The 13696-nt window shown below is 41.7% G+C and overlaps 1 protein-coding gene across 1 annotated transcript in view; it reads right to left on the reverse strand.

The window, feature by feature from the left end:
* Positions 1-13696, reverse strand: part of DTD1 (D-aminoacyl-tRNA deacylase 1) — a 205246-nt gene that overhangs the window by 151459 nt on the left and 40091 nt on the right. Inside the window, exon 4 of the mRNA XM_053574522.1 lies at positions 13163-13269. Coding sequence (XP_053430497.1) covers positions 13163-13269 — 107 coding nt within the window. The remainder of the gene's footprint in view (positions 1-13162; positions 13270-13696) is intronic.

The raw sequence follows: 13696 nt of genomic DNA on the forward strand, positions 1-13696 counted from the left end.
GTTCTGTGGTTTCCATTTCCTCAGGTGAAAAATGAGATACTTCAATAAAATTCCTGATGTTGCCTGTTATAATCACTCCTCCCCTCGTCTTGATATCCGTCCATCTTTATAGAGAATATCCCATGGTTTGGTAAAGCAAGCTGGGCTCTAACTTGATGCCTTGCCTTCTCCTGCCCCTGGTCTGCCTAATGTGACACATGAACGTATGAAACTGATTGAGCTGAATCCATATCTCATCCCACCTGACACCAGAGCCAAGTAAGCAATCCAAGATAAGAAATGATTCTACACAGGTTCTGAGCAATTCTTTCAGGTCTATTATTCTGAAACTTTGATGATTCCTCCTCCTGTTTCATTTTATTAAATTCTATTAAGACAGAAATGAAAGAAGCCTAAAGGAAAAGTTGGCAGAGCCTACCTAGAATTTTATTCACAGGCCACATCTGAGACGTATACATTTTCTGGTTTTTTTTAACTGACTGGCTTTTCTCAAAATATCTTTCTCTTGCAAAAAGCTACATACTTTTCAGAATTTTATTATTAATGATAATTCTCACTCAGTGAGACATTTAGAACAAGTCCCTGTAAAACTCCCAGTTTAGCCATTTATTGAATGAGATGACAATTTTACCACCTTCAAAATTCTAGAGCCCATATTATTACTTGCTAAAGCTGGGTGTGGTTATACTCTATTCTCTGTACCTTTAGTATGTTTGAAATATTTCAAATTTTTAAATAATAAACACTACAGAGCAGCAATTTTCTATTGCTTAGAAAATCTAGATCCACAAGGGAAATACAAAAAAGGATTTCTGCATCATCATCAGTAACAGCAAAAAACTGCCAACAACTCCATAAATCCATCAAATTTTAAATGGCTACACAAAAAGAGTGTATTTGTAGGCTAGAAACCTACGTTGGAGTTAAACGAAAGAACCTGCTATATATGAAACAACACAAATGTCACTGCTAGATGGGAAAGGAAGCATGTCTCAGAACAGCCTGTGCAGCACAAGCCCCCTTCAGTCAAGCACATGTACACAGGTACACGTACACACACACATACACCCGGGATCTAACCTTAAGGAAACAACATCAGACAAACTCCACCTGAGGGACATTCTTCAAAGTAACTGGCCCACATCCTGTCAAAGCATCAAGGTCACAGAAGCCAAGGAAAGACGATAAATTGACCTAGAAGGAAAGACACTGAAGACGCACGGTAACTGAATGTGAGGCACGGCTCTGAACCAGATCCCTGCTCTGTAAAAGACCTTCCTGGGATAACTGGAAAGCTGTGAGTGGAGTCGGAGGACTGAATACTAGCAAAATTTCAATAGTCATTTTCTGGTTTCGAAGGCTGTTTATGGGTTCTATAAGAGAATGTCGTTTGCAGGAAATACACCAATGAGTTCAGGGAGCAAAGGTCAACAACTTATTTTCGGGAAGAAAAGTATTTGGTACTGTTCTTCCAACCTGTTTGAAAGTAAAAGCACATCACGCACTTCACATGGTATGCTAAAATTAACACAAAATGAATCAAATACCTACATGTAAAAAGCTAAAACTGTAAGACTCTTTAAAAAAACATAAAGGACAAGGTTTATGATTTGGATTTGGCAATGATTTCTTGGAAATGATATCAAAAGCACAGGCAACAAAAGCAAAAACATATGATTTGGCCTTCATCAAAATTAAAAACTTTTGTATGTCAAAAGATAGTACCAACAGAGTGAACTATCCATAGAATGACAGAAAGTATTTCTAAATTTGATAAGGTATTAATATACAAAACACATAGAGAAATCCTACAACTAAACAATAAAAAAGTACAACCCAACCCAAAATGGGCAAAGGACGTGTATAGACATTTCTCCAAAGATAAACAAATGGCCAATAAGCACATGAAAAAATGTTCAACATCACTACTGTTAGAGAAACGCAAATTAAAACACAGTGAGATACTATTTCATTACTATCAGGATGGCTATTTTCAAAAAACAGAAAATAACAAGTGTTGGTGAGGATTAATGGAAATTAGATCCTTGTGAATTGCTAGTAGAAATGCAAAATGGTGACAGACATTGTGGAAAACATGGTCATTCCTCAAAAAATCAAACACAGAACTACCATATGATCTGGCAATGATGTACCTAGGCATATACCCCAAAGAATTGAAAGCAGAGTCTTGAAGAGATACTTATAACCAAAGGTAATAGTAGAGATAAAGGGTTCCCCATTCAAGGCTGGACAGGGGACCACAGTTTTCCTAGGCCTGGGCAATTTCATGAAGGTAACGCCCTGACCTTCTGCCCTGAGCTGGAGGGACTGCATTCATTCCCTGGGTACTGACAAACCCAGTGTTTGTCAATAACACTCATTAATGTTGAAATTGTGTTCCCATCTGCCAAGTCCTGGCCAAGTGTAATTCTCAAGACCTAAATGCCCCTAGATAAAGGGCCCACATAGAGACCCCCCACTTGGTCTCTCACCCTGCCAGAAGCTCTGGTGCTTTTTACTTCTTCTGTATTCTTTCTAATAAAATTCTATCTTACCACTGATCTGTGATCCATGGGTTCATTCCTCGACCAAGGACCTACTGAAGAGAAAAATTCCAGTAACAGTAGCACTATTCATAATAGCTAAGAAGTGGAAACCAAAATGTCAATGGATGGATAAATGAATAAACAAAATGTGGTTCATATATACCTAAAATACTATGTAATCATAAAAAAAAAAGAAGAAAGGGCGACGCCTGTGGCTCAGTGAGTAGGGCGCCGGCCCCATATACCGAGGGTGGCGGGTTCAAACCCGGCCCCGGCCAAACTGCAACCAAAATAGCCGGGCGTTGTGGCGGGCGCCTGTAGTCCCAGCTGCTCAGGAGGCTGAGGCAAGAGAATCGCTGAAGCCCAAGAGTTGGAGGTTGCTGTGAGCCGTGTGACGCCACGGCACTCTACCGAGGGCCATAAAGTGAGACACTCTCTATACAAAAAAAAAAAAAAAAGAAGAAAATTCTGACACATTCTGTGAACAGAAGGTTCAACATGGATGAACCTTGAGGATTATGGTAAGTGAAATAAGCCCATCACAAAAGGACAAATATGCCATATGATTCCATTCATGATACTCAGAATAGTAGTCAAATTGGAAAGATAAAAGGAATGGTGGCTGCCAGGGGATGAAGGGAAGGGAGAATGGGGAGTAACTTTAATGCTTTATGGGTACAGTTTCAGTTTTGCGAGATGAACTGAGTTCTGTGGATAGACGGCAGTAACAACAGTGCTGATGTGCTGATGCCCCTGCACTGTACACTAAGGATTCTACGTTATGTATGTTTTACCACAATATTTTAAAAACCTTATGACATATATATACATACGTAAAGGAAATACGTATTTTCCATGACTATATCAAAATATGAGTAAACATTTTTATTAAATATGGAAAAACAACTTATCAATGGTGCTAAGATATTATAGTCAAAGGATTTTTTTGTGTATCTTAGACTTCTAAACTTTTTAAAGAATACTGATTTTATGTAGTATGTGTTACAAAATTTGATATAAAATACTATTTTTATGGGCTCATGAGAAAAATAAAAGATAGAAAAATAACTGTTTCTATAAAAGAAACTTTCAACCCAGGAATACTATGAAAGTTTACTCTTAAAAAAATAACATTTGGGCGGCACCTGTGGCTCAGTGAGCAGGGCACCGGCCCCATATACCGAGGGGGGCAGGTTCAAACCCAGCCCCGGCCAAACTGCAACAACAACAGAAAAAATAGCCGGGCGTTGTGGCGGGCGCCTGTAGTCCCAGCTACTCAGGAGGCTGAGGCAGGAGAATTGCCTAAGCCCAGGAATTGGAGGTTGCTGTGAGCTGTGTGACGCCACAGCACTCTACCAAGGGCAATAAAGTGAAACTCTGTCTCTACAAAAAAAATAAATAAATAACATTTATGGGCAGTGCCTGTGGCTCAAGGAGTAGAGATCTAAAAATAGATCTGCCATTCAATCCTATAATTCCTCTACTAGGTATATACCCAGAAGACCAAAAATCACATCATAACAAAGATATTTGTACCAGAATGTTTATTGCAGCCCAATTCATAATTGCTAAGTCATGGAAAAAGCCCCAGTGCCCATCGATCCACGAATGGATTAATAAATTGTGGTATATGTACACCATGGAATATTATGCAGCCTTAAAGAAGGATGGAGACTTTACCTCTTTCATGTTTACATGGATGGAGCTGAACATATTCTTCTTAGTGAAGTATCTCAATAATGGAAGAAAAAGTATCCAATGGACTCAGCCCTACTATGAAACTAATTTATGGCTCTCACATGAAAGCTATAACCCAGTTATAACCTAAGAATAGTGGGAAGGGGGAGAGGGTGGGAAGGGAGTGGGGAGGATGGGCGGAGGGAGGGTGATTGGTGAGATCACACCTGCAGTGCATCTGACAAGGGTACATGCGAAACTTAGTAAATGTAGAATATAAATGTCTTAACACAATAACTAAGAAAATGCCAGGAAGGCTATGTTAATCAGTGTGACGAAAATGTGTCAAACGGTCTATAAAACCAGTGTATGGTGCCCCATGATTGCATTAATGTACACAGCTATGATTTAATAAAAAAATAAAAAATAAATAAAAACTGCAGGAGAAAGTAAAAAAATAAATAAACAAATAAAGAAAGAACACTGCTATAGGGCGGCGCCTATGGCTCAGTGAGCAGGGCGCCGGCCCCATATACCGAGGGTGACGGGTTCAAACCCGACCCCGGCCAAACTGCAACAAAAAAACAGCCGGGCGTTGTGGCAGGTGCCTGTAGTCCCAGCTACTCGGAAGGCTGAGGCAGGAGAATCACCTAAGTCCAGGAGTTGGAGGTTACTGTGAGCTGTGTGACGCCACGGCACTCTACCAAGGGCGATAAAGTGAAACTCTGTCTCTATAAAAAAAAAAAAAAAAAAAAAAAGAACACTGCTATAGCCCCTGGGCAACGTCAGTGGAGAAACTATACATAATCCCCACATCCCACAGCCACCAATATCTTCACTTCTTTGGACCTCCCAAGAGCATGACAAAAGCCCTGGGACCCTTTCTCCCCGAAAAAGGTACTGACACACATACACACATACAAAACTTAGGAGACAAGCCCAGGGCAGGCCGTGAAACCTGAAAAACCCACTTGACCAATTCACATGCCCCTCGCCCATCCCAGCCTTCTTTAGAGACTAAGATTTAAAAAGACAAATACCTTGTCAGTTGTTAGAGATTACACCTATATTGTAGGTGTGTAAGCAAACACTTCTGTGTACTTTAAAGTGTTTTATCTATTGGGCAGACCTAATAGGTAACTGGAAATTATAGCAAGAGCTGCCTATTCTGTTTTACCACTTCCAGGTCATTGTTCTCCTTCCATTACCAATGCAAATATTTGAACAAAGTTTTCCATAAAATACCATTGACCAGCAGAACATTTTTCTACAATTACCTGGGACTACGAAGCTCCCAATAATTACGTAAAAAGCTAAGAATCCCCAATTAAAATCTTAAGTCTGTATAATTAAATTATTGGTAACTTAATAAAAAAGTGAAAAAGAAATCAAGATTTTATCAAACAAAGAGGAAAAAAAATTATTGCTAAATCCTTGGGAAGATAAACTTAACCTCCTTCCCTTGAGAATAAAAAAAGGATGCTGTTACTCTTTGGCAGATCAAGTAAGTAAGGTAAGAGGTTTGTTTTTTTAACACAACCACAAATGAGATTAGAAGATTAAAATAACTAAGAATCTGCCCCCCAAACATACACAGGAACAAACAAATGAAGCCCTTAAACCTTGAATGCACTAACTCATTAGCGTCCTGTGAGACTGGCTAAAAACATAACAGATGCTTTGCTCTGGCTGGGTATGAAATGTCCGATGTGTCAAAGGTAGAAAAGAAGCAGTCTGTAGTTTCTAATTTACCAACTACATTCCAATAGCAAGGAACAAGCTCTTTTCAATTTTAGCAATTTTATTTACATGTACTGTGGATTTGCCAAGGTCAACTGATCAATCAATGGGTCCCCAGCAGAGAGACAAAGTCATGGGTGAGAGGCTTCTTTTTAAGCCTCTGGTGGAGTAATTTAGGAAAACTGTCTACATAGAAACAAATTAAAATGGTAAAATAAAAGCAATCCCTTGCAGCTCTCCATGAGGAAGAAGCCAGACTGCCTGGAACGTCTGCTGGGCTCCCACCCTTGTCTTTCAGTCAGATATTCAAGCACCCTGCCCCTGGCACTGATAAGGGCCAGTATGGACTCTAACCGCTGGTAAGCTGTGGGCAAGGTGGAAGGGGCCAGCACCCCACCCACACCCCACACCTAACCCACTCTCAGAGCACTGTGCTGATTTTGTAACTCATAGGAAATCAGATCTTCAGACTGAAAGGATCAGAAGCCAGGTGTGACTCATGTGTGGTAAGATAGCTGGCTGCGCCAGGTGCCAGCCTCGCCCTGGTGGGGAACCCCCTGCACAGCAGGCTAAGTCCCAGAAGTGGGTGTTACCGACATACCCACTGTGACACCACAATGAAGACTCAAGAGCAAGAGCAACTATTCGGCAATGAAGGAGCTTTGCTAAGTCCCCACTTCTGTTTTAGTGACACGTCAGTATAAACAAAGCAGCACTCTCAGTCAATGTTTATTTGATAAATTAATGTGACGAAGTGAACTAACATGATTGGAGTAAGTGACAAGATCTGGACACCATTCTGGCAGCCTGCCTGGGAGACACATCCCCAAGGCAAGTCAACAGCTGGAGCTGGTCTGGGCCGCGGGAACACTCCAGCTGAAACCAACTGACAGGAGACTGGGATCTAGAATTCAAGCCTAAGAAGAGTGACAGAGGAAGAATATATACATTTCAACACGTTCTTCCATGAAGAGATGCGCACATACTGGCATCAGCATAATTCTTCCTTATATTCAGAACCCCTCTCACTGGATCTGCCCCTCAAACTGAAATGTATGGCAATTCAGAAGCCACCTTCCCGCACCTGTGCCGGGAGTGCCTGGCAGAAGCAAGGCAGCTGTGTGCCAGTCTGTCCTGTGACACTTTCTGAATCCCACAGCCCGTAGCCCCATCCCTGGAAAAGTAAATGCAGGAAGCTGAATGGAACTCTCTCCCCTCCCCCTCTACTCTACGTATTCCTTTCAGAGCCTGCAGAAGCCATGAGTGTCTTAATCTCGATGTCCCAAGGTCCAGCCACAGGATGGATGTGGCTGATGAGACAAGTATGGAGGAAATTATTAGTGAAGCGATGGTGGTACTCAGAGGAGCGTAAAATTAAAAGCTTTATAAAATTAAAGGCTTCATTTTTCACTGGTCAACTCAACCCAGTGATCTGTCGATAAATATGTGAGCTAATCCAAAGATGTGTATTTGAAAGATCATTTTTTCAGTTCCTTCTAGGAGTTCAATTTCTTGAGGCTTTCAATCACACTAAATAAATGAGAATGTAAATAATTAATGGCAACACGATGGACTAGGTGGGCCGTAAGCCCCAGGGAAGGTGCCTGTCAAAGAAAAGAGTTTGTTCCTTACCAGGAAAAAAATACATCTGTTCCCCCATCCACATGAGGCCCAGGAAAACAACCCCACACTGGGGAAGGGCACTGAAGATTAAAGTAAGAGCAATAAAAGGTTCCTACCACAGGAACAGCACCCTAGCGTGTTGAAATCTCCCATATGCAGCCACCCCCAGAAGAACTTACACGCCAGCAATCACACAGTAGGTATAATAACCAGGATATTCCTGTCAGAATCATGTTCCCCCACAAAGATGCAACAGGAAAACAGCTCTGTTGGGTAATTCCACATACTAATCCCTTTGGAAGTGTATCCTTCACAACAAGAATGTAATGCTCTTCTTCCAAGTTCTCGTCAGGACATAGCGTGGGTGCCCCTCACAGCAGGTGTCAAAGTAATCATACCAGAGATTGGGCCACAGGAAAATACGTGATGCTATAGTGGCCAGTTTCAAAAACAAGCAGAGATCTGGGGATGGCCGGCCAGCCACTGGTCACTTTCACCAGCCAGGTCTTCCACAGCAGTAGCCACATCACAGAGAGATCCAGGTCTCTTGAGAGAAGAATCCACCCCTCACTGAAGTACAAGTTTTAAAACTACAAAACAGCAAAATAACAGAATCTCTTCTCTCCTCCATATCTTGAAGGTCAGCTAAAACCTCCAGTCTCCAGGCAGGCCCACCCCACTCTGTGGTGACAGCAGTGGCCTTGCCTTCTGGGAGTGGAGGACCTTCACTGACAGCACCGCCTGCTGGCCATGAGGCATGCTTCCTAAACAAAGGCTGTGCTCAGGGCATGTTGGTGAACAAGACTCAGGGAGCTTCTATTTTAGAAGCAGTGTGGAAAGGTGAGAAGCAAGGATGGAGTTGCCAGTGGAGCTTCCTTGAGATCGAAGGGGTCAAAGAATCTCCCCCTCTGAGCACCCTGGAAGTGCAACGAGAGGCCCAGGGGAGGGAAGAGCTTGGCCTGTTCTCAGAAGGCAGAGATGGTAAGAGCAGGTGGAGTCCACGGATGTCAGGAAGGACCGCTATGCAGCATGCAGGAAAGCCACGGACACCCGGGCACTCGGGCCTTGGCAAAGGACAGGAAGGAACTTTGGCTTCCAGCTAAATGCCCTTGGAAGGCACTGAGGGTGCTAAGGAGAAGTATGAAGTGTATGGTCTTGTGATCTTTCCTAAGCTTTCAGGCTTATGTTGCCCAAAATCTCCCCCGGGGTGGCCAGGCTGCGTGGTGGCATTTTTCTCTTCTTCATGGCACCCACCACACCAGTGTATATCAAAATGACACTTGATGCTCATATACACAGACACATGTATGCACAGACATGCATCCACATACACACATGTGCAGCTACATGTGTGTACATGCATGTACATACAAACACATGTATGATGCATGTTGCACATGCATATACACTTATATACACATACATATACAGTGCATACACACAGGAATATATACACTGCATGTGTACACACACACACAAACGCATGCATGCTGCATGTCACACGTACATATACACCTATACACATATACACATACACATACATACCTGTACACATATATACACATACAGGTGCATAACACAGGAATATATACACTGTGTGTGCACACATACACACACAAACGCATGCTGCGTGTCACACGTACATATATGCCTATACACATATACACCTACACACCTGTACACATATATACACATACATATACAGTGCATACACACATATACAGTACATATATGCCTATACACATATATACACGTACACATATATACCTATATACATATATACACATACAGGTGCATACACATAGGAATATATACACTGCGTGTGCACACATACACAAACACATGCGTTCTGCGTGTCACACGTACATATATGCCTATACACATACATACACAGGTGCATACACACAGGAATATGTATACTGTGTGTGCACACATACACACAAACACACACATGTACATACATCTGCATACATATACACACACAAAAAAACATATACACAAACATACACACACATTACCCATTTGTGCAGATGATTTAAAGAACCTATATTTGAAAAAAACTTGCCAAAAGAACCATTTTTTCAACGTAGAAACTTGCCAAAACAATCATTTTTCTATAATGTAGAAACTTGCCAAAAGAATCACTTTCTATAATGTAATGGTAGCAGTTTTCACTACCAGTTAGACTACACACACATTACCCATTTGTGAAATGGGTAAAACAAAACACTTAGAATTAAAGGCTTAGATGGTAGAAACACATGTTTATCTATCAGTAAAAAGAATTTGACTGTGTTCTTCCTATCCACACAAAAGCAAGTAAATTAATTGTTTGCTCAAAGAGGAAGCCCCTTCTCAGAAAAGGAAAGTCAGAGAGAGGTCCAGGCAGAGGCAGGCCCACACCTTACACAGGCCCCTCTGCACCTGCTGGCTGCCACCTACTGGGGAGCTGGAGGACAAAGGTCTTGCAATGTGCCAGCCCTGAGGCTTTGGAATCAGGAAACTGGCACACACAACTGAAATTGACACAGGACAATTCATGAATCTGAAGAGAAAGCTTCTAAAAGATTTGGAAACAACTGAAAGTCTTCTTTATCCCAGTAAGTTAACATGGCTTGTTGGAAATTGAAAAAATGCCTATTTGGAGGTTTTGTGCTGTTATTTGGGATTTTACTGTACATATAAGGTATACAAATGATGCTTTCATGTAAATATACACAGTGAGACAATTACTACAGTCCAGTAAATTACACAATTATCATTTCACATAGTTTTTTTCTTTTGAGGGAAGGAGAATGAAAGTACCTAAAATCTACTCTCTTAGAAAATTTCCAGTGTGCGATGCATTATTACTAACTACAATCCTCATGTTGTACATGGAATCTCCAGACTCCCTAGTTATTTGAGATTATTGTATCTTTGTACCTAAACAAGAAAGAAGGGGGTGCTAGTTGAAAGAAGATTGAATATCCTAAAGGTGAAATGTATTATTCTGCCATTTCTAGAAAAACTATTTAGAATGAAAAAAAGGGTAGACTAAAATTTCTTGCCAAATAAAGTTAAAGCACAACAGTAAATCAAAACTACAGAATTATGATCAAATGAAACCAGAGGGAACAGCCAGAGGCAAGAGGAAAACCCAGAGAATGGCATCCTGGAAAACAAGGCCCCGGCTGGTTTCCATGAGTGAATGGGCAACAGTGGCAAGAGCTGCTGAGTGGTCAAGGAAAGGGACTTGAAAACAGTCATAAAGTAAAGCAGCGTAAGGTCACCAGGGCTGACAGTGAGAGCCTTTACAGATCAGAGCACACTGAGGTGGAGCAGGACGGGAGGAAACGGAGGCAGTCCTCAGTCAGAAAAGCCAATGAACTAATACAGATGAGCAAGACGAGGCAGACTGACTTGGCAAGAGGACAGGGGCTTCCTGGAGGCTTCTGAGAAGGGGGCTCCAGCCCAGCCCTTCTGCCTTCGCAGACATTTGGCCACTCAGTCACCCAGGGCCCCATATTCTGAGAGACCCACCCACCCTTAGTTTATGCTCTGTTGGCACCATCTTGAAATCCTTAATAGACTTTAAACAAAGGGACCCACATTTCCATTTTGCACTGGGCTTCTTAAATTATGTAGTCAGTCCTGGTCTGGGGGAGAAGCTGACCTCAGCCCTAGAAAAGGCAGCTGCTCTGCTACCGAGGTGAGAAGAGTGGGATAGAGAAGCAAGGTTAATGCTACCCCCTGGCTTCTTCTGCAAAGCAGAAAGAGCGCTATCTGCTGTGAACAAGCCAGAGGACAGAATTAACCTCTCCTTGGAGAGAAGTAAGAACTTCATGTAAGGTGGAGAAATCTGGTAGACTTGACCTTAACCAAATGATAAGGTTGACATCACCTATAGTAAGACAAATCTATATCACATACCTCCTGATACGACATACTAAGAAGGGCACAAGATCACTTCTGTGCTACTTACCATTCTTGTCAGAATGCATACCACAATGTAATCACAGAAAACTCAAACTAAGAAATTTTACAAAATAGCAAACTCATACTCTTGAAAAGCGTCAAGGTCGTGAAAGACAAAGAAACATCACGGAACTGTCACAGACTGAAGACTAAGGAGAAATGACAATTAAATGCAATGTAAGATCCTGCATTATCCTAGAACAACAACAAAAAAACCTAGTGAAATTCAAATAAAGTCTGTAATGTATAATACTGTATCAATATCAATTTCAATGTTGTGATCACTATACCACGGTTAAGATACTGAAATTAGAGGAAATGGGCCAGTGTGGTGGCTCACATCTGTAATCCTAGAACTCTGGGAGGCCGAGGTGGGTGGATTGCTTCAGCTCAAAAGTTCAAGACCATCCTGAGCAAGAGTGAGACCCTGTCTCTACTAAAAATGAAAAACTGAGGCCGAAGGATCGCTTGAGCCCAAGAATCTGAGGTTGTTGTGAGCTACGACACCACATCACTCTACCCAGGACAGCAAAATGAGATTCTGTCTCAAAAAAAAAAAAAAAAGAAAGAAAGAAAGTAAGAAAAGAAAAGAAATTAGCAGAAGTTGGGTAAAAAGTATATAGAAACTGTTTTTCCAACTTTTCCATAAGTATCAAATTATTTCAAAAAAAAAAAAAAGCTTACATATTCATGAGACCTCTTCATTTGTGGGTTTTTTTAATGTTGTTAATAATTCCAGTATCCTCAATTACCACTTTCGACGTCTAGCCTACTGCATCAGACGTGTCCCTCCTACTCTATCAATACACAGTATCTGTAACGAAAAAATAAAAGTTGTGATCCCTTAAAAAAAATCTGGCTTTGAACAGATCACATAGCTTCAAGTTTATTGCATCATTCCACTTCACAGCATCCCAGCAAGGAAGAGGAAAGAAGGGCAAACAGGAATGACCCTTCAGTTCTTGCTCCTCTGTGTGCCAGGCCCAGGTGTCCCCGTCCAGTCAGTGCATTAAAGCTTTTAAAAATGTTGTTAAGCATCTCTGAGACCACACAGTTTAAAGGACAAGCACACATTTCCTTTCTCTGTTTTAATTACTTGTTTTTTTTTCCTGAAAGCTTAAAGAGATGCCTACAAATATTTGAGGCATCTTGAATGAGAAAAATGAGAATTTACAGTGAACCTTGGGTGGGGTATCTATCCACAACTGAGATAAAACCTACCCCAGGTAGGTTCACCTTCTGAAATGGTGACCGGGCCAGGCAATGGCTGCCACTCTGCTGCCACCCAGGGGCGGGTGGGTGCCATGGCACCCAGCCCAGGGAACAGGAGCCCTGTGGAAGAACCTTGCTCTGAAAAGGACATTTTCTCTGGAATCCAAAGGGAGGAGAAGCCAAGAGGAAAAGCATTCTCCTGGCCAGCCACTGTATTCAGGAGATACAGTGTAAATAAAACACGAATTCTTAGGAAGGAAGGTATTAAAATTAAAATGAGGTTACAATAATGAAGTATTTTTTTCTGCCTCAGACTGAGGTTTTCTTAATGTCAGGACTGCTCTGGGACTTAAAAAACGTTATATGCACCCACAGAGCCAGACCACAGCACCTGACTCCAGCCTTACCTGCTTTGGGTCAGAGGTAGCAGCACCAGGAGCTGGGGATTCCAGTTCTATGGTCACAGGCCCATCGTTCTGAATGTGCACTTGCATGTAGGCACCAAACTTGCCATCTGAAAGGGCAATTCAAACAGTTATAAGAGATAAAGACTTCAGAGGAAGCATAAATAATTCCTTGAGTTCCAATTATACTACAAAGCTATAGTAAGCAAACCATTATTACTGGTAATAATAAATACATAGACCAATGGAACAGAATAGAGAACCCAGCAATAAAACTACACATCTACAGGGTGCCACCTGTGGCTCAAGTATTAGGGTGCCGGCCCCATACACCGGAAGTGGCAGGTTCAAACCTGGCCCTGGCCAAAAACTGCAACAACAACAAAAATTAATTAATTAATTAAAAAAAAATCTACACATCTACAGACAACTGATCTTCAACAAAGCCAACAACAACTTACACCAAGGAAAGGCCCCCTTCTCCAAGAAATGGTGCTGGGAAAATTGTATAGTTACACACAGAAGACCCCATCCCTC

The sequence above is a fragment of the Nycticebus coucang genome, chromosome 21 (assembly GCF_027406575.1).
Source record: "Nycticebus coucang isolate mNycCou1 chromosome 21, mNycCou1.pri, whole genome shotgun sequence".
Taxonomy (NCBI): domain Eukaryota; kingdom Metazoa; phylum Chordata; class Mammalia; order Primates; family Lorisidae; genus Nycticebus; species Nycticebus coucang.